The sequence below is a fragment of the Rattus norvegicus genome, chromosome 10 (assembly GCF_036323735.1).
Source record: "Rattus norvegicus strain BN/NHsdMcwi chromosome 10, GRCr8, whole genome shotgun sequence".
Taxonomy (NCBI): Eukaryota; Metazoa; Chordata; class Mammalia; order Rodentia; family Muridae; genus Rattus; species Rattus norvegicus.
The window spans coordinates 98949750-98974257 of record NC_086028.1 but is presented as its reverse complement, the minus strand read 5'-3'; the positions used below and the strand labels follow the sequence as shown (position 1 = coordinate 98974257).

The window sequence follows — 24508 nt, the reverse complement described above, 5'->3', positions numbered from 1 at the left end:
CCTCTCTACCTGAGGATCAAAAGTTTTGATCTGTCTGAGCAAAGAGAGTCGGGAAAAGGCCTGGATTTAGACACTGGAAGACGCTCCCCTAAGACCTTTCTCCCACACATGCCTCTGACATCTTGTTACAGTGAGAAGAAAGGGCGATGCCAAGGCTTGCAGCCTTGTGGACTTGTTATTAGCCCAGATAGCTAAGAGCAGCTGTCCCAGAAACCAGCTTCAATATCCCTCACTTTCAGTATAGACACTGGTTGGAAAAGTCTCAGAATGCCAGGGGACAGTCTCACCTGTGGTGGGACCGAGAGAGGGGACCATGAGGAAGGGAAAGAATGCACCGGCAGGAAGCTCTTCCTACCAGTGTTGTTAGAGGCCAGGCCTGGGCCCTTTGCATGGCCAAGGATACACCGTGCATCTGTTGTACTGGTGGGAAGATGACGTCAGACCTGTCTACAAGCTGTTTGTCTCCTCTCCTCTCTGCCCTATCTATGTACAGCCTCCCCAACCGGAGCACACACACCGCTTGCTTTGGCCAAGGCGCAACCATTCTCCTCTCACATCTCTTTATCCCTTCTTTTTATTGTTGCCCCAAGTTGGAGCCGTAGAACATTATATAGGGCACGGATGTGTGTATTATCGACAACACCAAAAGTTACTCCTGTCTTGTGCACATCATCTCTTTCTGGAGTTGGGATCTACCTAGAGGGCCGGGAATTGGAGTGCCTGGGTGGAGCGGAAAACAGGGGGAAGGGACTAGCTGCCCCCTATGGTGTTATGGAGGAGAAAGAGGAGGAGGAAGAAGAAGAGGAGGAGGAGGAGGAGGAGGAGGAGGAGGAGGAGGAGGAGGAGGAGGAGGAGGTGGAGGAGGGCGGTGTGAGGAGATGTCTATTTCAGGATGTGGGATAGGAAGCCCTTTGCCAGTTCCCACGTGAGTCCTGCCACATGTATGTGGGCAGGAGGTCTCACACCATCCCCCTGAGTCACTTTCTTCTGACTACACTCTCCTTGCACATTCTTCCAGACCCAGAGAGGAAGCCCAAGAACTGTCACTGCTTCCTAAATGTCATCCCTCCCTCCCCACTCCTCTCCTCCGGTGACTGACGTCACTGGCTACCTTTGGTCTCTGGTCTGCCTGCTTTGGGCAGATTTGGCTCTCAGAGTACTTCCGGCAGGAGCAGGAGTCCTGAGTAGCCAGCAAGGGCTCTCAGGGTGCAGCCCAGGCTGTGTCGCCTGAAGAATGGATGTCCCCATTAAACGTGTTTCTGAGGCAGGGATCCAACCAAACACAAGCTGGCCTAAGAGTAGAGCTGTAATAGAGACATGCCAAGTTTGCCGCTGAGAGGAACGATTACCTGAGACCCGCGTGGGTTTTGGTTTTAGACCTCTAATGAGATCGGCTTAAGAATGCTGTGCCAGTGGATGCTGTTTTGAGCTATTATGTATCAGCCTGGCTCCATTAAACAGGTCGATAGCAGAGGAGTTTCATTTATCATCCATGGGAGCCTGGGGCGGTGGGGTACAGCGTGCCTGAGGCAACACGGCAGCTTCCTTGACTTGGACATCATCCCAATCAGCATCCCGTTGGGCGTGGCCTGGTGTCCCATCCCCAGGCCTCTCTCCAACCGTTGCTCCTTTTACCTCCCGCGTGCTCACAGCCCTCTGAGTTCTGAGCCTGGTTCCTGTGGTAGGGAGGGATCTCACCATCCCAGTCTTCATCCCGATTCTTCACGCTCTGCAGTTTGGCTTCCTGGATGCTGGGGGCTCAGATATTTGACCAACTTCCCTTGTTTCCTATGAACTCCTGGTCTGGGTGGGGGATTCCTCTCTGTATTCAGTTTCCTTTATGCTTTCACTTGCTCCTTGGGTCCAATCTCTAACACATGTGACTCACTGGGCTTTTTCGATATCTCTTGTCCAAACTCCACACCCTGGCCATTCTGGGCTACCTGGTCCAGTTGTGAGCTGAAAGCCAGCATTAGGTATTGGAACATTGCCAGTGTTCATGCTGAAGGGGTTAGCTTCAGGGCTATGGATGTCAGTACGCAAGGGGTGGCTTGTTCACCAAGTGACACCAAACAGGTACAAAAGTACCTTGGGAAGTGTAGCCAAGTGGCCCAAAGAGGCACAAGGGGCCTGAGGAAGTGACATTTAAGAGCAGAGCAGACTGGAGTCTTTTGGTGATAGGCTAGAAGTCCATCCAAATCGAAGAGTGGCAATGAGTTGGTGTTGGGGGACTGGTCCAGGATGGCTTGCTGCTGAGCTCAGAATGCATCCTTGCACCTTTGACTGGGGATGCCTTCCAGAAGATGTGGTACTTACACTAGGCCTGTGTTCATGTTCCCACACTGGAAAGTACTCCTGGAATATTTGCTGTGGCTTTCATTCAGAACCTTAGATGATTCTTCTGAAGGTAAAGTCAGTGTGCTGTTTTATTTAACAAGTACGGGCACCCGAGACCTGGACCCTGTGAGCAGACCCTCAGCTGACATCATTGTCTTCCGAGCAATACACAAGAAGTCTTAGGGATGATTAAAGGAGGAGGAACAGGAAGTGTAGGGTAGGGAACAGGGCTGCACCACACGCATCTGAGATTTGGTCCATGAGCATCCCAGCACGGTACCTATCCATGGGAGTTCTCAAACATGGGCAGCTTCACCACAGGAATAGGAGAGAATGCTTATAACATCATTTTCTGCTTTCTGGAGTTCATGTCCCTGAGTTGTCTCTTTAGTCTGCTGCCCATGACCTTGTCCCCAAGGTGCAGTTCAGTTCCAAAACGTGGGGCTCAATGCTGTTGAAAGTTTCTTCATTCCATGGGGGATGCACATCTATTTCCTGTCGCTCCTGCAACAACTCACCAGTAATTTAGCTGTAAGAGGCCCACACTCGACACGTTTATTCTCTTGAAAGTTTTGGAAATCATAAACACAAAGCCAGTTGCGTGGGGATCAAGGTTAAGGCTGCCTTGGTCGGTTCCTTTCCCAGCCGGAGCCTGTGACACATTCCATGACATTTGTCTGCATCACCCAGCCACGACTTCTATCATCACATGGTCGTCTCACTATCCTCCTGTTTCCCTCTCCTAGGTGTGGTTATGATTAGATATAACCCTTTCCCCTCAGCTACAACCCAGTGCAGTCCTCATGAACTTAGAACCTCAGCTCAGTCACATTTGCAAACATCTTTGCCATCAGAGGGACAGTCGTAGTTTTCAGGCCTTAAAATATAAACGACTGGAGAGGGTATTAGTCATCCCCACACATGATTCTACTGAGTCATCACACTCCCTAAAACATGGCTCCCATAAACCCCTATTGCTTTTCCCTTCTAAGAGCCTCAACATGATCACAAGACAGAAGGAAGGCCCACATAGCCACTGGTACCCACACTCCTTCACTTCTGTGAGGGAAAACTCAGTTACATGAGTAATGCATTTACCAGAAGGGGGGTGGGCTCAGTTACACAGCTCTACTCTTCTTCCCCACTGTCTGCTCTGTGGGTTGTCAGAGAACTCCTTAAACCGTAGGGATGGATAATCTCCCTCAAAGATGCTACTCTTCTTCCCCACTGTCTGCTCTGTGGGTTGTCAGAGAACTCCTTAAACCGTAGGGATGGATAATCTCCCTCAAAGATGCCAAGTTCATGAGGTTAATGGGCCCACAGGAAGGAAACACAGCTTGCCAAGGTCCCAGTGGAAATAAGATGGCGCCTGTCTTAGTTAATGTTCTGCTGCTGTGAGAAATGCCATGACCAGAAGCAGCGTGGTGGCGTAGGGGATTTATCTCAGTTTACATGTGCACCACATTCCATCACTGAAGGAAGTCAGAGCAGGACTTCAGGCAGCACTCAGGAAGCAGGAACTGAAGTAGAAACCATGGAAGAACATGGTGCTCTACTGGCTTGCTCTGCCAGCTCCCCTATATAGCCCAGGCCCACCTGCCTAGGGATGGTACTGCCCACAGTGGCCTGGCTCTCCCACATCAATCATTAGTCATCCGTTTACCGAAAGTGCCCCCTACAGACATGGATACAGGCCGGGTTTGATGGAGGCCGTTCCTCAGTTGAGGTTCCCTCCTCCTAGCTGACCCTGCTCTGTGTTAAGCTGACAAAAATGAAGCAGCTCAGCTCCTTACCCTGACACCTGACTCACCCAGCCATCCATGGCCCAAGGGCCCTGGGACTGAGTTGAGTGTCTTTGTTGCTTTTTAAGATTTAACTTGTTTTTTGGGGTGACCGTTCCTGAATGGAACATGACTCGTGAGGATGAGACAGAAGGTAGCAAGAGATGCTCTAGACTTCGTCCTTGGTGTCATGTCCTAATTCTGGATGCCACATCAAGAAACTCAGTGGAGGCCCAGGTCCTCCAGGTTCTCCGACCTGGTCACCATCCTCTCTAATCCCAGGCTTCTGATGCCATGGTCACCTTCTTGGAAGGAACCTTCCTGCATCTCCATCCCTTCTCCTCTTCCCTAGAGATAACAGCTACAGGCGGTTAATGGTTTGTGAAACCCATCCCCCAGTGATACCCACCCTATGTCTTGCCAATGTCAGGGCATCATGTCCGGCACAGTCCAGCCTTTACTGTGTGGGAGACCAGCCTCTGATCACCAACGGCATCAAACGTTGGCAGAACAGTTTCTGGCACAGAAGCTCAGTGGCTGCCATTACGTATGCATCTGGAGCTGAGGGGAGAGGAGGCATAGCTTCAGGGCCAGAGGCACTCCTGGCTTGTTTGAAACTTGTGATGTTTTTTTCCCCCTCTTTTATCTTCAAGGCAGACAGATCTTTCTAGACAATTGAAAAGGCCCGTCAGGCCCAATTATATTTTAAAAATTCTCATTGTTTCTGCCCATTTTCATCTCTCCCCGCCCTTTCCCTCTTGACGTTTAATGGGGGTTGGAGGGGGCTTGAAAGTAAACAGCGCAGAGCACCCAGGCTCTGGGAGATCTCCCGTCCGCTGTTCCTGAGGCTCCCCCGCCCTTTCGTGCTGTGGAGCTGGCCCAGGCTTCTGAACGCCACAGATGCCTTCATGGAAATATTACAGATGAGAATCCAGTTCAAAGAGGATGGGAGATGGGGCGTCATCGGGAGGGGGCCTTCTTGGACGTCTGTCCAGAAAGACAGGCTTGACTTTGTGCTTAAGCTTCTTCTCCGGTCTTTTTCTGGGTACATGTAAATTTTTACCTAGTTGTTTTATTTATTCATTTTTGAGTTTGGGGATGTTGTCCTACTGTGTAACACAGGCTAGCCCTGAACTCTTGGGTTCCATCAGCTTTTCTGTCCTTGGCTTCCCAAGTAGCTGGAATGACGGGCGTACTTTGCTGTCAACAGGCATGCAGAGCTGTCTGACATTTCTGTTCACCTTGCCAGATCACATGTTTGCTCCCCAGAGCATGGTTGATGATTCTTGACTATGATTGAGAAAACCCCAAATAAGTTTTAGGCTGTGTATTTACAGGGCAGGACGCACTCTGAAGTGTCCTAGGAAATTGGGGTGATTAGCAAGAAGAGATCTGGGCCACGGAGTAGCTGACAGAAGACAGTGGCTTTTAAGCTAATCCGGGTCCTTCTGCCAGCTGCACTTGAAGCCCTCGCTTCACTTCCTGGTTCTCAGAGTTCTCTGGTTCTAACATCTGTTCTCGTTCTCCACTCGTGGGTACTGACTGCTTGCCCCTGTCCGTTTATTCAACCATTCTCTCAACTATTCATTCTCTCATTGTTCTCTTCTCAGTTATGATGCTCTCCCAGTCATGATGCTCTCCCAGCTCTGATGCTCTCCCAGCTCTGATGCTCTCCCAACTCTGATGCTCTTCCAGCCACAGTGCTCTCCCAGCCACAGTGCTCTCCCAGTCATGATGCTCTCCCAGTCATGATGCTCTCCCAGCCATGATGCTTTCCCAGCTCTGATGCTCTCCCAGCTCTGATGCTCTCCCAGCCACAGTGCTCTCCCAGCCACAGTGCTCTCCCAGTCATGATGCTCTCCCAGTCATGATGCTCTCCCAGCCATGATGCTTTCCCAGCTCTGATGCTCTCCCAGCTCTGATGCTCTCCCAGTCATAATGCTCTCCCAGCTATGATGCTCTCTCAGCACTGCTATAACAAACTACTACACACTCGGATGACTTTAGACAAGTCTCCCTTCTCAGCAGTGATATCTGGTGTGAGTGGGGATGTGTTCCTTCTGATGGCTCCTGGGAAGGATCATTCCCCGCCTCCTCTCCTTGGACTCTAGTCACTCTCATCTATCCAGCCTATAGCTCCCATGCTCCTGTTTCTTCTCTGTGTTGGTTCCACGTTTGCTTTGAGGATCACCCTAATGCGATGTCATCTTAATGACCTCAGTGAAGATTCTAGTTCCCAAAAAGGTCGTGTGCTGCAGCTCCAGGTCATATCAGTTTGGAGGGGACACTGTTCAGTCTACAACAGCCCCAGCCTACATGGTGTCAAGCTTTAACCCTTTGGCAAGTACTCTATCCATGGGCAAAGGCAAACATGGTCCACCAGCCTTGAACCTGAGGCTCCTGGGGAAGATGGTGGCTGCATCATCTCCAGATATCTAGGTATGAGCTGGAGTCACCTCCCCATGCCAGCTTTTCTGATCTCCCATCTCTGTCTTCCTGTGTCCCTGGTCTGGGTTTCTACTTAAGGACACAGGCAGTACACACCTAACCCTGTTGTGTTCTAAGACAACAAGGGCTCAGGTTGGCAGCCTCTGGTAGGATTTCACACTGAGCCATGCATCAGCTGGCCCCCAGGATGCAGTGCACCTCTGCTTTAGCAGGGGCAGTGGGTCAGTGGGTCAGTGGGTCAGTGGGTCATTGGGTCAAGCCTACACCCAGCACAGTTCCCTAAGAGGTGTTCAGCTCTCACACGCAGCTCTGTCCCCGGCATGGAATCCTATCCGTGATGCCAACCCTTTGGCTTTCAGCCTCTACGCCCATAAATCCCCACAGGGAAGTTGTCCTGACTTAGTTTTGCACCCAGTTCTTCAAATGTCATCAGCTTTGCGCCTCCATCTCTTCAGTTTGATGACCCCCTTACCACATGATCCTAGAAGGTGATGTGTTTGCTTTCTCAAATGGATGCAGACATGTGATAGCTGGAAGCTTAATGTCTGCATAGAACGCAGGAGACAAAAATGAGCCCCCACCCCAGCCCTGGCCCTATTGCCAATGAGAGACCAGGCTCTATGAGGCTGTCCCTTTATCAGTGTCTCCTTCCCCAGCACACCGACTTGACATGCCTGGTGCATGGATGTTAGCATGTCCATGTATTGCTCAAGATCAACCCAAGAACCCGAGGGAACGTTTTCTCTGCTACCGAGCTAGACCCCAGTGTCTTGCGGCTCCACCAGTGACTTTAGATGTCACTGAGGCTGTCACTAAGTAATCATTCTCCTCTTTGACCATTCACCACGACAGTCTTTGTCCTGGAAGCTGCTGCCTGCCCTTCATTAACTCCCTCATCTTCGTGATGGGTTGTGTTCCTGTAAACTTGATGGGATCTGGACTCCCCTAGAATGCAAGGCTCCTGGTACATGAAGGGATTACCCTGATTGCGTTAACCGATGTGACGGGATACGTCTTCATTGCGAGCAGACCCAGCCCCAGGCAGGGATCTTGAACAGTCTTGGTTGCTGACTGTTGTTCAGCGTCTCCCATCTTGACTGCCCCCACCAGGATGGGCAGGGCTCTTGGACCGTGGGCAGACATAAACGCTTCCCCACTTAAGTTTTTGTCAGGGAGACTTAGCAGAGCAACAGAAAAAGAAGCCAAGGTAAGTTCAATTCCGTCCTCACACCTGAGCCCTGCCCAGCAGCCACAGTGACCAGGTCAAAGTGCAGATTTGATGACCCCTAGGCTTTGGAGGGTCAGGGTCATGGCGACCCCTCTTCCTTACCATTCTGTTGCAGGTTCTCAGACACCCTCATCCTCTTCCCTCTCATAGCCACATGGCTTCTCTTCTCTCTAGGCTTTGTTTGGTATGGTCTGTTCCTCTTTCCTAATGGCCGTGCTTCAGCGACAACCTCCCAGAAATCATGGTGCCGTCTCCCGTTTGCTCCCCTTGATGGCCGCTCTGCCTGTGCTCACAGCTTGCCTCATTTTCCTCACGCACCTTCCCCCATTGCCTGTCTTCTTTCCCAGTCTGTGTGTCTTGCCCACCACTGTGATCCTGAGACATGAAAATAGCATCACTCAGCAGGAACGGGGCTGGGACTGGAGAGAGAGCAAAGCTACACCGGGCTTTGTCTCTCCTACAAAATCCTGTTGTCCTCCGTTCAAATTCAAAGGGCACACAAAGAAAATGGGATTTGAGGTTTAAAACACTGGACAAAATGGAACCGGTGGTAATTGTTGGTTTGAGGATGAACGCGCCAAGTAGGATTCAGTGTTCAGTTCAGGTTTGGGTGATTGTTTTGCTCTAACCAATATAGATATTGCACCATCTCTGTGTGTGTGTGTGTGTGTGTGTGTGTGAACATGTGCACTTGTGTAAATGCACCCCCCCGTGAGTGTGTGTGTGTGTGTGTGTGTGTGTGTGTGAATACTCATGCATGAGCACAACTTCAGCTGTTGTTCCTCAATTGTCACCATCTTGGTTCCATTTATTTTTATTTCTAATCATGCATGGCTGTGTGTGTCGGCGTGTGGGCTTGTACACATGTGTGTGTGCAGGTTCCCGCAGACACTCAAGGAAATGGATCCCCTGGAGCCAGAGTTGCAGACAGTTGCGAGCCACCGTGTAGGTGCTGGGAGCTGAACTTGGGTCCTCTATAAAAGCAGCAGGAAGTCTTAACCACTGAGCCACCTCTCCAGTCTCTCCCTCCGTTCTTGAGACAGGATCTCGCATTGGTCTGGAACTTGCTAAGCAGGCAAGGCTGGCTTATCAGCAAGCCCCAGGGCTCTGCTCCTCTGCCTCTCCAGAAATGAATTCCCAAGTACTGTCTTCCGTTTGTTTTCCTTACTTGAGTCTTAGGTGACTGAACTCAGTTCCTGCCGTCCAAACTATTACCCCAACCCTGCTGAGACGCAAAGTAGCCCTCACCTTCGTGCAAACTCCCTTTCCCTCACCACCTTCAGTAGGCTGTGCTGAATCGCTCTCTCCTCTACGTCTGCACTTTCTTCAGTTAGTACAGTGAGCTAGTGTGTCAGAAAGATTACCAGAAACAGACCTGCTTCCCACCCTGGGGTGTCGGAGGGAGGACAGGCTTGGTCCTCACTGGTCTTCTGGTCCCCTGCTTAGTACCGATGTCTACTGAGCACACAGAGGTGTAACCTGGATCATCCTTCGGTGTCCCCATCGGCTGTGGACTGCTTGGTACCTGTTATCTAACTCTCAGTTCACACGCTCTGAATGCTGTAATGGCGATCGTAAACAAGCTGGATTCTAAAGACTTTGGGGTTTTAAGGCATTGAATCATATCCAATGCACACTAAGAAAAAAAAGATTAAAAGAAATCTTTAATAGGGCCCTGGGATTCCAGGCACTTCATTAAACACTAATTCCTTCAAAATTGGCGATTTGTGTATGATATGTATTAGCAATTTTCACTTTACTGCAGTCTTTGCTTAAGTAATACCCATTCCCAACCATCCTTCACAGAAAGACTTTATTGAACATTCTCAATTGGGTTTTGCTGATGGTAAAATATTCAGATAGAATTTTCTCTCCCTAAACCCCAAGCACATGGCATGGAGAGGCAGACTTTAAGAGAAAGCTTTAAGTCTTGGTTCTTGGCATGCGTGTGGGCGTGTGGGCGCATACATGTGCGTTTAAACTTTGTTTCCTGACACTTGGTCCCTCATTGGCTGGGATCCACCCAGGCTGGGCTAGCTGGCCAGTGACCCCACCCCTAGCTTTCCACGTATCTCTGCTTCACCGGCGCTGGGATCACAAATACGCTTCATCACACTTGGCTTTCTATGTGGGTGCTGCCGGCAATCTTGGGCACACCAAACACTTTACCAATGGTGCCAACTCCCTCAGCCCCAGGGTTCTTTATGGTATAAATGGCACATTCACGGTGGTATTGGGACTTTTTAGGTAGTTCTAAAACCAAGTTGGAGATGTTTATTTACTTTGTGCTGTAATATCGTCACTGTGTATTGCAACCTGGCTCCTCCCTGTCCCCTAGGTCACCATCCCTGGTCAATCTCAGTCTTCTGTGCTACCCATATGCCTTCAGATTGAATATCAGTCCAATAAATACTGCCAAAGCAATTTACTATACCAGCGATCACCCTGGAGAAACCCTGGTTTTTGTCAGTCGGTTAAGCAAAGGTATGAATAGGAGCTCTTCTTCAGCTCCTCTGGATACAGTAGAGCCCTGGAATGGCTGCGCCCTCCCAACTCCACCACACTCAGCATGGCCGCTCCTGTGAAGCTGCCCTCTGCATGTGAGCTGTTCTCCCTCTCCCTGGCAATTTCCACATTGTTTATTAAGCCGCTCTAACTACTCATCTTCCATGGAGTCGCTCCCCACAGACAACACAGCCAGCCCCACCTAGATCTCCTCTGCCCTTTTCCCATCTACTGCTGTTTTGCTTTGGACATCATCAGTTTGAGGCATCGTTTTCTCTCGCTGCCTGCGTCTCAGACGCTGTGCCTGACTCTGTATTCTCCCATGTGGCTCTAACAGTGCCTGGGCTATGACAAGCCCTTGGTAGGTATTTAAAATGACACCTCTTCTAAGTCTTTAGAGACTTAGTCTATTGTCTTAAAATTATTTCTATATGCATGTCTTTGTCTGTTTATAAGTGTGTGGGTGCCAGTACCTGCGGAGGCAGAGGCAGAGGCAGAGGCAGGAGGCAGAGGCAGAGGCAGAGGCAGGAGGCAGGAGGCAGGAGGCAGGAGGCAGGAGGCAGGAGGCAGGAGACAGGAGGCAGGAGGCAGGAGGTAGGAGGCAGAGGCAGGAGGCAGAGGCAGGAGGCAGGAGGCAGGGGGCAGGAGGCAGGAGGCAGGAGGCAGGAGGCAGAGGCAGGAGGCAGGAGGCAGGAGGCAGGAGGAAGGAGGCAGGAGGCAGGAGGCAGAGGCAGAGACAAAGTCCCCCTGGAGCTCAAGTTCCAGCTGTGAGTCACATGACGGCGTGCTCGGACTAGAACTCCAGTCTTCTTCAAGAACAGTGCGTGCCCTTAGCAGCTGAGCCATTTCTTCCCCCTGTAGCCAGTATTTTAATCAAGTGGTGCATTTGTTACTTTTTAAAGTGTTTTCTTCTTTTCTATTGGTTGAATTTATCTCATACATAGGTAGAGAACATATTCTGTGTATCCTGCCCATACCTCCTCATCCCCACACACTCCTGCCTCTATTCCTTACAGGTCCCCTTGAAGACACTTTCTAGTTTGTTTTATGACCCATGGTCTTTAACCAGAGTCACCCAGGTGATCGCAGAGTTGGAACCTGCTGGACTCTTCTGCGCTCATTGTTAGGTATAAAACTGAAGACAGTGACTGACCCTCCACCAGAATCCATCTGTAGCCAATATTTCAACAGGGAGGGGGGAGGGCAGGATTGACGGTAGACAGTCTCATGCAGGCCCAGTGCACTCTGCACAGCCGCTGTGAGGACGTGTTTCTAAGAGGAGTGATGTAGAGAAACCAAGCTGGAACTATGCTGGAAGCTTCCTTCCTGCTGACTAGTTTTTATGATTCTGAAAGGGGCCCAGTGTCTGCTGCTAGGGAGGGTCTCAATGGTCTTACTCAAGCGAACTCTCCAGACTAAGATACACGGACTGATGCAAGAGTGGCCCAGCAGTTCTGGGGCAACCAACTGCTTGCCACTTGGATTTGAGGTTTGCTCTACAAGAGAGAATACAGAATACATACATTGTTACTTTGTTTGCTACTGTGGGAATTTACCTGACAAGAGAAACTTTAGGAAGGAAAGGTTTGTTTTTGGTCCATAGATGGGTGTTGCAATCCATCATTGCAGGGAAGCCACCCAGCAGGAGATTGAGGCAGCTGTCACATTGTGTCCAAAGTCAGGAAGGAGAGAGAGAGAGAGAGGGAGAGAGAGAGAGAGAGAGAGAGAGAGAGAGAGAGAGAGAGAGAGAGAGAGAGAGGAATTCTGGTACTCAGTTGTTCATGGTCTCCTTTTTATTCAGCCAGAGATCACAGTCTTCAATGATGCGCCCCCACATTCAGTATGCTAAACCTTTCTGGAAACACCTTCACAGACACAGATAGAGGCATGTTTCCATGTTAATTGTACATCCAGTGAAGTTGACTGTGACGGCTGCTACATGCCTTGGTGTAGCCCAGGGGATTCTCTAACTTCTGTCCAACGGTGGCATTCTTAGCTCTTCTTCCCAGTGCTATAGAATAGTGACAACAGCATAGTCTAGACCAGGTCTTTCTTGTCTGATTGTCTTCTCAATGCTGAAGGTAGAACCGAGGGGTCTTGCACATGCTGACCAGGTGCTGTACCAGGAAGCCACAGCCCCGGCCCCCAAGGCTGTTCTTTACTTCCCCCTTACCCTCTGCTTCTAACCACAGCATTATTAATCCTATCACGGTGGCAGGACACCTAACAGAAATGACGTGAGGAAGTTTTATTTAGGTTCACAGTTCAGGGCATGTGGTCCATGTGCCATCTGGTCACGTGCCCTCAAGCCCACCACAGTGACCCACTCCCTCTAGGGAGGCCCCAGCTCCTGAAAGGTCCTAGTGCCTCCAAAACTGTGCCACCAACTAGGGAACTCGTGCTAAACACACCTCGGGGTTGGCGGAGTGGGGGAAGGCACACTTCATATTTAAACCATCACACTTTTGTTATGCATTTTGGATTTTCATAGCAATTAAAGCTCCACCATCACCACCCCTCCATGTTTTTCCCATTATGCTTCCAACGTTAGATTCTCAGGTTATGAGCAGGAATCACATTTAAAGAAGTTGTGTTACATAGGTATCCAAAGAATTAATTCTGTTTTGAGATTCTGTGGGCCCCGTGATTTCACGCACGGAAAGGAGTCTTTTTTCTCCCCTTGTCTGTCTTCCTCTTCCTTTTGGTGGGAGATGGAACGGGGGTATTGTTTTCTTTAAACCTCATATAATTGATTGCTTTGACAGGAAGACAATAGTCCTCCTCCTGATTGGCACCACGTTTGAAATCAAAGTCACAGCTACGGTTATGAAGACCACCCTTATTTCCCGGTGATCAATTTAACGTGATTGTCTCTTGGAGAAACCATCATGTAAAATACATCAGTGCTATCAGTGAGTGACAAGCCACGTTCACTGGCTTCTCTCTGCCTTCTGCTTTGGCTTTTTGATGTAACCACTCACCCACTGTCATAGCAAGGGGTTTGGTGCCCAGTCTGTGGTCTGTAATGGCCCCCGTGGAGCGGCTTGTAACCGCCGAAGCTGTGTGATCCAAGCTAAATGGATGGGTTGTAAACCATTTGTTTCTGTGCAATGCCATCTTGCCCAGACTCTGAAGAAATTGATGGCATCTTTTAGCCTCAGAGTCTAAAGATTCAATTTACTCTGTAGCTCACTTAGAAAAGACGGGGGGGAAAAAAACACCACCAAAAATCAGCGGGGAAATAGACTCTCCCTCCCATCCGGAACGAGCTATACAATAGTAGTTAATCTATTTCTCCTCTTTTTTTTTTTCCTCCCCAGGGCTGTCTCATTTTACTCCTCCCCGAGACTTTCGAGGGAATCTGTTTTCTGTCACTTCTGTCCCCCCCGCGCCCAATTTTACCTATATAAGAAGAGAAAGCTATGTATGTGGCCTTCTCCTTCCACAGGTGTCCTCCCTATCCTGTGCCCAACTTGTGAAGACTCAGACTCTTGTCTCTATATTGATCCCCATCTTTTTTTCTTCCTTTTCACTACTGGATTCCACCCAGGCCACCAGGAGTGATGGAGGGGTAGAGAGTCATGCTCTACCACTAAGCCCCACCCCAGCTCCATTCATAAAATCCTTTATGTCTGACTCTGTTCCGGGCCTTAGGAAGCAGCTACGCAGACGAGGGAAGCAGCACCCCAGGTTTGTGGTCTGGTGGGGCGGCAGAGAAAATGATCTCAAAGGCACCTGAACAAGTTTAGAAGGAGTAATGACGTCATGATGCGTATGGAATGAAGTTAGAGATATATGCATCTATAGCTGTATGCATGACAGTATCAAGTAGGGAGGGGCCAAACAGAGAAATAAAGTCAGGTATGGTCAGAGATAACGACCAGGAAGGTCGTTTTCGGGAGAAGGATGTGCATGCACAGAAGTGTGCATTTAGAGGTCTGAGGTAGACGCTGCCTATCTTCCTTGGTTGCCCTCCACCTTATTTATTGAGTCAGGGTCTCTCAAATTGAACCCCGAACTCACCTCTTTGATTGGACTAGATAGTCAGTTTACTCGCTGACAGTCCCTTGACTCTGCTTCCTGAGTGCCAGAACAACAGGCCAGGTTGCCATGCCTCCTGACAGTTATGTCAGGTGCCGGGGATCGAAGCGGGAGGAGGGGGGTGTCCTTGTACCTGCATGGCAACCATGTTGTCCTGGAAGCCACTTCCCAGGCCCTGGAAGGACACAGAGCACAGGCTAGAATCCTGGAGCCCTAGGAAATGAACAAGGAGGGATACCTTCCAACTTGAAGGGTTGTAGGGGATGCAGGTAGAAGTGATATGAACCCCAGGCATACCAAGGGTGTGTGTGTGTGTGTGTGTGTTTGTGTTTGTGTGTGTCTGTGTGTCTGAGTGTGTGTGTATGTGTGTATGTGTCTGTGTGTGTGTGTCTGAGTGTGTGTGTCTGAGTGTGTGTCTGTGTGTCCATGTGTGTCTGTGTGTGTGTCTGAGTGTGTGTTTGTGTGTCCATGTGTGTCTGTGTGTGTGTGTCTGAGTGTGTGTGTCTGTGTGTGTCTCTCTGTGTGTGTGTCTCTCTTTCTCTGTGTCTGAGTGTGTGTGTCTGTGTGTCCATGTGTGTCTCTGTGTGTGTGTATGTGCGTCTGTGTGTGTGTCTAGTGAGTGTGTGTGTCTGTGTGTCCATGTGTGTCTCTGTGTGTGTCTGTGTGTGTCTCTGTGTGTGTGTCTGTCTCTATGTGTGTCTGTGTGTGTGTCTCTGTGTGTGTGTCTGAGTGTGTGTGTCTGTGTGTGTGTCTCTCTGTGTGTGTGTCTGTGTGTGTCTCTATGTGTGTTTGTGTGTGTGTGTGTGTCTCTGTGTGTCTGAGTGTGTGTCTCTGTGTGTATGTCTCTGTGTGTGTGTCTCTGTGTGTATGTCTCTGTGTGTGTGTCTCTGTGTGTGTGCCTGTGTGCGTGTCTGTGTGTGTGTTTGGAGGAAAGCCCAAGTCCTATGATTGGTTAGCCCAGCAGTCTGGTTTAAACTCTGAAGCCCAGCAAGTGTGAGGCCTTCAGGTGCTCCTCACTTCCTGCCTTGGTCTCACTGCCTCAGACTCTCTTCTGCATTTCTCTGAATCCCCACCCAGAACTCAGACCCAGTCCCTCCCACTCTGTGATCACCCTCTTGTCCTTAGGCCCCATCCCTTCCCTGCCTTGTGGATTTATCTGGAGAACATGTCTTCTGCCAACTCTTCGTGTCCACTGGTACAGCCTGTCATTTACCTGGGTCCTGTGCCCATAGCCATCCATAGCTAGGACACCACTGTCCAGTTAACCAGTCTCTTCTCCCAGGTTCTCAGGCCTCAGGGCCAGAAGCAGGATTCCTATTGTTATTTTAGCTTTCAGTCGAAGCTGTCTTTAAGACTCCTGTGTCTGGCTGGACACCTCTTGATTTATCCAGTGGGCAACTGTTGTTAATAAATGACTGCTGAACTAAGTGAAGTCGTGAATCTTGCTGGCTGACTCGGGGAGGGGCAGGTGGAGCTCTGGTCTATGCACCTATGCTAGCCTGGTACCCTCTCAGCTGGTAGGTCCTGGGATCGTGGAGTTCTCCCTTAGGTCTTCCGAGATTGGCTTACAGACAACAGGAGAGTGGGAGCCAGGTGAGATATTCAGACACCAAGTCTGGAAATATCCTATAAGCTCTCTCTTTTGCCTACATTCCTATTGGCTATACCCGAGTCACATGGCTCCCCTCAACGCAGGGAATCCTGGGAAGTACCTGGAGGAAGAGGAAGTAGAATATGAGGAACACAGAGTGTTCCCACCTGTGAGGACAGGGCCCTGGTGCTCCAGTCTGCTGTGAACTTTGACATCATCCTCTGACCGCAGTGCCCAGTATTTTCATGTTTCTTGTTACTTCTCTTCCCCTTTTCTGGGCATCTTCTTATAGTGGACACATCTCATTCCACTGGCCTCTTTGCTATCTTTTTCTTCATCTTCTGGATCATTCTCTTCCCGAATCTCCCCTTCCTGCACATTGCATTCTTGACCATAGACAGCATTGGCCCATCCCACCCTCTGCTTCTTTTTGCTGCTCCCAAAGCACACTGAGACTACGCCCATGAGGGCTCAGTTCCGCTCCAGGTTCAGGGTGCGCTCCGCCGGGCTCTTGGGACTTGGCAGTTCCTTCTCTTCTTTTCTAGACGACTGTTCAGAGAATTGTCAGACTTTTCAAGCTTCCTTCTCAGCCTCCAGCCTCCCATCATTCCCTCCTCTCCCTCTTTGAAGCCTCCATCAGAAGTGGACTTTCCTGCTCCCCCGCAGCTCCACACTGAGATTCCTATGGCATCTACAGGCAGCGATTAGCCCTCTGTTTCCTTGCCATCTGGCAACATCTTGCGGCATCTTCCGGAGCTCCTTAGTTGAGCGCTCACTTAGCAGCCGCCCTTCCGCACTCCCCCCCCCCCCCAGCTCTTCACTTGTGTTGACTCCAGTTCTCTCTCTCAGGCTCGCTCACCGTTCTTGGGCCGAGGCTTCCAAGTCATTAGTCCAGCTAAGCTCTCTCATGAATGTCAGCATCAGATGCCCCTACTCTTTCTGAATCTCTTTATCCCTTTGTCCCACAGCTATTTATATTCAGCCGTTCCAAGATGGGAGTCTGCCTATAGATCCTTCCCCCCACCCCCTAACCTCCGCTTTCTCTCTTACTGCTCAATCAGGAAGAACTTAATGGAACCGAATTTACTCGGCCTCTCCAGCCTGAAGCCTCGCTGCTATTTATCTCCTCTCCCTTGCTCGCTTTTCTCTAATCCTCAAATCCACTTAGTTCACCAGGCTCTGCTTCACAAACACTTCTCAAACCTCTGCTTACTGAGACTGCGGAATCCATCCTGCATTGTAACCTGCCCGGACCTCTCCCCGCTTCCCCGCCCCTGTCATCTCTTACCTGCCTAGCTCCGAGGATCCATTCGCTTCCTCTCTCCACTGGGTCAGAGTCTGCTGTCCCTCACTTTGAACTCCAGCCACGCTGATCAACGCGGCACATGACTCCCTTGTGCAAATCAGATCTGCTCCTATAAGACAAATGAGAATGAAATGAACAAAAAAAGGCCCAGTGCCGTGAAAATGAATCTCTGGCTCGGGACACAATTATGAGTGACGGTATTATAGTGGGTTATGAAGGAGACAGATCTTAAGTAACTCAGGAGGGAGCAGAAGTCATGTGCTGTTGAAATGTTGTTTGGTAACGGAAGGGTCTCTTGTGAGGGGACCGACGGCAGCATCCACGGTGCAGAGGTTGGAGACATTGCTTTGTGAGATTTACAAAGTGCGAAGGGACATTTCTAGTTGATGCGTCTTGTACGGTATTTCGCACGTGCATAGGGAGTGGAACTAGCTCATTAGTACCAGTCAACATCTGGGCACTGCACCCGTAGCTATGTCTTCAGAGATGCGTGCACAGTGTTAGAGAGTGCTCTCTGTTTTGGTGGGAAGAACCACCAAAATTTGCAGAGTCGGTGAACATTTGGACAATAGAAAGATTCGTGGGATTTTGTCTGGCCACTAGGACTCCTCCTGATCAATATGTTTGATCACTTTAGCAGCACGGCTCTGCAGCTGGTCACTTGCAGTGGATGCGGACTTTGAGTGAACTCCTCTTAGGGCTGGTGAGTAGACAAAATGCTGCCGCCACGTGGATTCCAAAAGATCTTAAATGCTTAGAAATATCTTTATTTAGAGCAAAGAAGGTTCCAGAAGGTGTGGTCATCAATCCAAGCAGCCACCTGTAAGTGCCCATTCACCTCCGACCTTGGGTAATGGGTAGATCCAAGGTTCTGGGGCTCAACTAGATGACTCAGTTACGTGTACTAAGGTTCCAGGTTGAAAGTACACAGAGTTCTGCATGGCCCTCAGTGCTGTGGTCAAACACCCAAGCACACAGGTAGTACACTTTAGACCTGTGCCTATCTTAGAATTTAATAGCATTTAAAATGTAAGTGTAGACTCAGCGTCCAAGGTGAGCTTAAGGCAGAAAGGAGGCTATTCTAAAAAGATGTCTCTTTCATTATCAGTTAGAACACTGGACCCCAGAGATTGGAATTTCCCCAGGAGCCTCCTGACGGGAGAAGAAAAGAGCTGATGCCTGGTGCCAGCCAGAGGAGGAGCTTGTCTCCAGAAAAGAGAACTCACATAGTCCTGACAATCTGTCAGACTGCCTTGCCGGAGACACTGGTACCGAGACGTTGATGGGCGATGGACAGGAGCGCGTCCAGAGCGATCTGTTTATTAGGTCTGCCTCCCGCCTTCCGTTTAAACGTAAATCTCATGCTAGTGCCCCAAAGGTGGGCTTGAAGTGAGGGGTGGTTGCTGGACCTCTTTGTAATCCTTCCCAAAGCGGCCACATTGCATAACCCCCCCCTTTCAGACTTTAGCTATTACTTGGCTGTTTAATTGCCCTATTGAGGGGTAGGGGAGAGCCTGGCTGGCTGAGGGGCTTCCAGGGCTCAGACTCTGACCTTAGGCACTCCATTGACACTGAGATCAGGAACAAGGACCCCCGTGTGACCCACCGTGGTTCCATTCCCTGGTCCTTGAAGTACTCATCCCGATCAGTAGGATTTTGGGAAGAGTTTCCCAGCTCTCGAAACATTTCTGAAAATCAAAATACAAAATGCAAAAAAAAAAAAAAAAAGAAAGAAAGAAAGAAAGAAAGAAAGAAGCCTTTTCGTTTTTAGAAACAGTGATTTGAGTGTGAGGGGAATGGAGCTTCCAAGGCAGGCTGGGAGCAACGGGGGAAAGTTTCGTCTCTAAACTCCCACTCAAAAATCAAGACGGAAGGAAACATCGCGGGTACCAGAGCAAGCTCGCATTTAGCATTTAGCTTTATGTTTAGTGGACGCAGGGAGGACAAATGGATGCAGGGCTCCACTCAGCAGAGCCGGTATTTTAATGACCGTTTTTCCCCCCTCCTCTATTCTGCATTTGCCTTAATCTGGGCAAGCGAGTACACAAATAGTCACAATTTGTAAATTGCGCCTGACATATTTTCTGCTCTTTGAATTCCCTGAGTGCCTGCGGCATAATTAGAAATAAGCAATCTCTTACATCAGTAATAGGGAAAGGGACGCGGCTTCGGAATGCAAATAAGACGTTACCTAAACAGAAAATTACAGCTGCAAAGCCGGCTGTCGTCACCAAGGAAGAAAGGGGACGGCGGTTGAAGGCGGCGGGGACAGCTGCCAGCTTTGCACACTGACTTCTTCCTCCCATGTCTGCTCACCCACTGGGCGCACAGGTGGACGGAAAGAGGCTCAGATGATGCAGGACCCCAGGGAGAAGTGCGTTGGGCATCCTTGGTGGGCCTAGTCTGGGCTGAACAGATAGATCCACCAGTGGCTTCCTCAGCCTAATACATGGTTCCGTTTGTGTGTGTGCACATGCGTGTGTGTGGTATGGTGTATGTGTGCATGTGTGTGCGTGCGTGTGTGCGTGCATGTGCGTGTGTGGTGTGTGTGTGCACATGTGTGTGTGTGGTATGGTGTGTGTGTGCATGTGTGTGTGTGTCTGTGTGTGTGTGTGCGTGCGTGTGTGTGTGTCTGTGTGTGTGTGCGTGCGTGTGTGCGTGCATGTGCGTGTGTGGTATGGTGTGTGTGTGCATGTGTGTGTGTGGTGTGTGTGTGCATGTGTGTGCATGTGTGTGTGTGTGTGTGTATGCACAAGCGCACATGTGTGCGTGTGTACCTGCATGTGGAAGCCAGATGTCAATCTCAGGTATCATTCCCTGAGAGCTGTCCATCTTGGTCCATCTTTTACTTGCGTATATATGCATCTGTGATGATGTTTGCGTGCGCGTGGAGGCTAAAGGCCGATGTCTAGTATCTTCCACTGTGTCTCTCTGTCCTATCTTTTGAGACAGAATCTCTCAATGAACCCAGAGCTCACTGATTGAGCTGGACTCACTGGCCAGCGAGTTCTTGCAGATCTACCTGTCTCTATCCCCTGTGTTACAGGGTTACCTGTGTATGTGACTTCTCCTACCTTTTTTTGTGGGTGTCAGGAATCTGAATTCATGCGATTATATGGCAGTCACTTCACTCAATGGAGCCATCTCCCTACCCTTTAATTTAAATTTTTAAATATGTAGTGCATGAGTATTTTGCCCATATGCACACCATATGTGTTCAGTTCCCATAGAGGCCAGCAGAGGGCACCAGATCCCTCAGACCTAGAGTTACATATGGTTGTAAGCGCCCATGCAGATGCTAGGAACTGAACCCAGGTCCTCTGTAAGAGCAACAGATGCTCTTAAGCACTGGGCCATCTTTCTATCCCTACCTTTACTTTGTTTTGGGTGACAGGGCCACTTACTGGCCTGGAACTCACTAAGTAGGCAGTGCCAGCCAGTCAGCCAGCATCAAGGACCTGCCCGACTTGGTCTCTTCTGTGACGGGATTGCATGTTGTCACACCCAGCTTTTGAATCTTGATCAGACCCAGATTCTCATGCTCGGCCAGTAAGTCCTTTACCCACTGAACCTTCTTCCCAGCTCTGCACAGGGGTGATTATTGGAAGAAGAAGGAAGAGTTTTCAAAGGTCTCTTTTAATTTCAATTAAGTTTGTTTGCATCATTCATTCATTCATTCATTCATTCATTCATTCATTCATTCATTCCATGCACTGAGTGACCTAAACATTGAGATGTCATCCATGTACCAGCTGGTGTGGGACATAGACTCCATTGAGGAGGACTGATAGTTGATTAAGGTAGAGGATAATGTTCTCTAATTATATGGAAAACGATACTGTATGGCATCGGGGTGGCCCAGGTGAGCTGCTACTCAGATGAGCCATTCGGTTCTTTGGGGCAGCTGAAACACATCCCCCTGTGTTTCACATCTTCCAGTTCTCTCACATCCATACCAACACCTCCTGTGGCCAGTCCTATCATTGTAGCCTAGTAGGTGTGTTACAGTATCTCCCACATTTATGTATTTATTTCACATTTCTGCAGAGTCTGATAAGATCGAATGTCTTGCTTGTTTATGCTGACAACATATATATTTGCCAATTGAAAATTTTATATCGGTTTTCTTTGGTTTGGGATGGGGGTTTACTGGCACAGGTCGCCCTTGAGCTCCCGAGCCTGATTGGCCCCTGTGCCCCCCACCCCCAAGGATAAGGATTAGACATATCTACCTCTACCCCGGAAAATGGTTGTCTCTAATCAGATTTTGGAAGTATCTGTTAAGTTTCTGGCTTGTTTCTGGCACTGTGCCGGTTAGTTTTGTGAACTTGAGAGACCTCCACACACCTGGAAAGGGAGAGTGTTCAATCAGGAGCTGTCTCCATTAGATTGACCTGCCGGCATGTTTGTGGGGACGGCTAACCCATCTAAGAGGGCTGGTCCACTGTGGGCTGGGCCAGCTCTAGGCAGGAGGTCCTGGGCCGTATGGAAAAGCTGACCAAGCGAGCCAGTAAGCTGTTCCTCCATGGCTTCCGCTTCAGTTTGTTTCTCCAAGTTTCCGCCTTAAGGGACTGCCACCTGTAAGCTCAACTAAACTCCTTTGTCTCCCAGATGCCTTTGGTCAGGAAAACGAAGCAGGGTGGGTTTTGTGAATTAAAACTAGAGCCGCCAGGTGCCTGCCAATGATCGACCACTGATCCGTGTCCCCAGAACTTCTCAGTTTAAGGTTTTCATTTGAGCAAGGTCACACAGAATCAACAGGATTTTTTTTTTTTCAAATCAGAAATGATTAGCAGACATTTTCTGTAAGTCCTGATGGTTGTCCTTCCAGTATCTCTTGGGGAACGCTCAGCCCCCTCCACCCAGCAGCTCACTGCTCCTCCTCCCAGAACCCCTTCGGTTGGGAGTTAATGACTCAGGGTTGCTAATAACCACGGAGTTGGGTGAGACTGCTTGGCAGGTGTACAGGTGCGTTTTCCTAGGAAGCGACCCCAGCACATGCTGTCAAACTCTCCATAGAAAGACATTATGACCCACATTGTAAGGAGAATCTGCTGGAGCCATCTGGGGAAAAGCAAACCAATCTCTCAGCACCTCGATGATGTGAGGTCGGGCAGATGGCACGTGGCCGTATTCTTTATCTTCCACTGCTCATGTGAAGTTGGACTCATGGCCACCTGCTTGTACTCTATATCATTCACTCTGTCTTTGAGACTGGTTTGGAGGACCTCAGTGTCAAGGTGAAGCCACGGGAGCACAGCCTGTGCTATAGGCACAGAAGTAACGATGGCCTGGTTGGATGGCATCATGAAGCCCAGTTTCTCAGTCATTGTCTTTTAATCTCAAAGGTCTTTTTCTCTTGTCACTAGAAGAAAGACATTTGCAGGCATCAGTGTTGAAGCTAGGGTTGTGCTGGCATGACTGTCAACTCCATGATCTTATAGATGCAGAGCCACAGATCTGGAGCCAAAGCAGGTACCTGTGTGTGTCGTGTGTGTGTGTGTGTGTGTGTGTGCGCGTGCATCCATGCAAGTGTGCATGTGTGAGTGTATATGCTTGTGAGTGTGCATGTGCATGTACATAATGTTTATACATGTGTATTCGTGCGTGCTTACATGAGTGTTCATGTATGTGTATGCATGTGCCAGTGCGTGGGTGCACATGAGTGTGTGTGTGTGTGCCTGTGCATGTGTGTGCATGTGGATATATGCATATGTGTATGTGTGTGAGTGCATGTGCTTGTGTGAGTACATGTGTGTGTGCATACATGTGTGCTTGTGCGTGTATGCAGGCTGTAGCTCAACTGTGGGTGGCCTTCTGATTGCTGTTCACCTTGTTGTGACAAGGTCTCTCACTAGACCTGGAGATCACCCAGGCTGGCTGGCCTGTGAGCTCCCATAGAGCTCCCGCTGTCCCCCTGTTACCTGCCACACACTCACTAGGGTTCCAAGTGTACCCACCTTGTCTAGCTCTCTCAGTGGCTCTTGGCAATCTGGACTCAGGTCCTCCTGCTCCAAGACACTGCACCAACTGAGCCTAATTGTGCAACAAAGTAGCCTTCATTATGTTTTGACAAATATATACCTAAGGTACTTTGTACAGCTTCCCCTTGTTACCCTTTCTTGCCCCTTCTTCTTCCCGCTGGTCTTCTTCTCTCCCCAAGTAGTCCCTCCCCTACTCTAATGTCCTTTTTGAAAATCTAGGCTTCGTGTAGGTGAGACAACACACGGTGTTTGTCTTGCTGCATTTGGCTTATCATAGTTATGACAATGATCTCCAGTTCTTTCAAACGCGTGATTTTGTTCTCTTTATGGCTCAGTAAACAATCATTCCACGTCTATATCCTGTTCTCTTTATCTACCCATTTATCGGCGAAGGGCTGATTCCATTACTTGGTTATTGTGAGTACCTCAAAAACAAATCCTAGACAGAGGCGTGGGGACTGTCTGCTGGCCTGAATTCCTTCGGATAAATACTCAGGAGTGGTATAGCTGGATCATATGCTAGCTCCGACTTGGGGTTTGGGGGAACCTCCACGCTGATTTTAATGAAGACCAGACGGATTTAGATTCCCAATAGAGATGCATACGCACTTTTAATTCCTGACATCCTTGTGGCCTTTGTCATTCCTTGCTGTCTGACTTGGGAGGGAGGGAGGGAGGGTGTCTTCGACATGGTTGGGTTTCGTAGTCCTCATTATTTTGTTTTATTGAAACAGTCTCACTGTGTGTTTCGTCCGGCTTGGAACTCCCTGTGTGGCTTTGCGCTGTCTCGAACCGCCCCTCCTCCTGCCTCGGCCTCCACATGGTAGGATGTGAGGCACACTGGACTACGGGGTAGTTTCGATTTGCATTTTCTTGCTGGCAGAAGGTGTTAATGTGTTTTTTCGCTTTCTGGCCATTTGTACTTCTTCCGAGAGCCATCTCTTTAGCTCATTTGCCTGGTTATGGCTGTGATCGCTTACTCCTCGGGACTTTCGTTCTTTCAGATCATTGACCCTGACACTCGCCCCTGTGAGATGAATAGCTGGCAAATCGTTTCTCATGTTCCGCGCGCTGCATCTTCGCCCTGGTGGCTGTTTCTTTTGTTGCGCAGAGGACTTCATTTCACGCAGTCTCACCAATTCATGTTGTTTCCCGAGCTATTCTGAAAGCCATCGCCTATGATTGTGTCTTGAAGTGTTTCCTTCTGGTGGGCTCAGATTTTCAGGCCTTACACTAATAAGCCTTTTGATCCACTTTGAGTTGATTATTTCATAGGGTGTGGTAGTT

The 24508-nt window shown here is 49.4% G+C and overlaps 1 protein-coding gene across 14 annotated transcripts in view; it reads left to right on the top strand.

The window, feature by feature from the left end:
• Slc39a11 (solute carrier family 39, member 11) overlaps positions 1-24508 on the top strand; it is a 421148-nt gene that overhangs the window by 222045 nt on the left and 174595 nt on the right. Inside the window, exon 1 of one of the 14 annotated variants that reach the window (XM_039085660.2) lies at positions 16839-18563. The exons of the other annotated variants lie outside the window; for them this stretch is intronic. Coding sequence (XP_038941588.1) covers positions 18527-18563 — 37 coding nt within the window. The 5' untranslated portion in view covers positions 16839-18526. Of the gene's footprint in view, positions 1-16838; positions 18564-24508 lie in introns of those variants that run through there. 14 annotated transcript variants of the gene reach the window in all.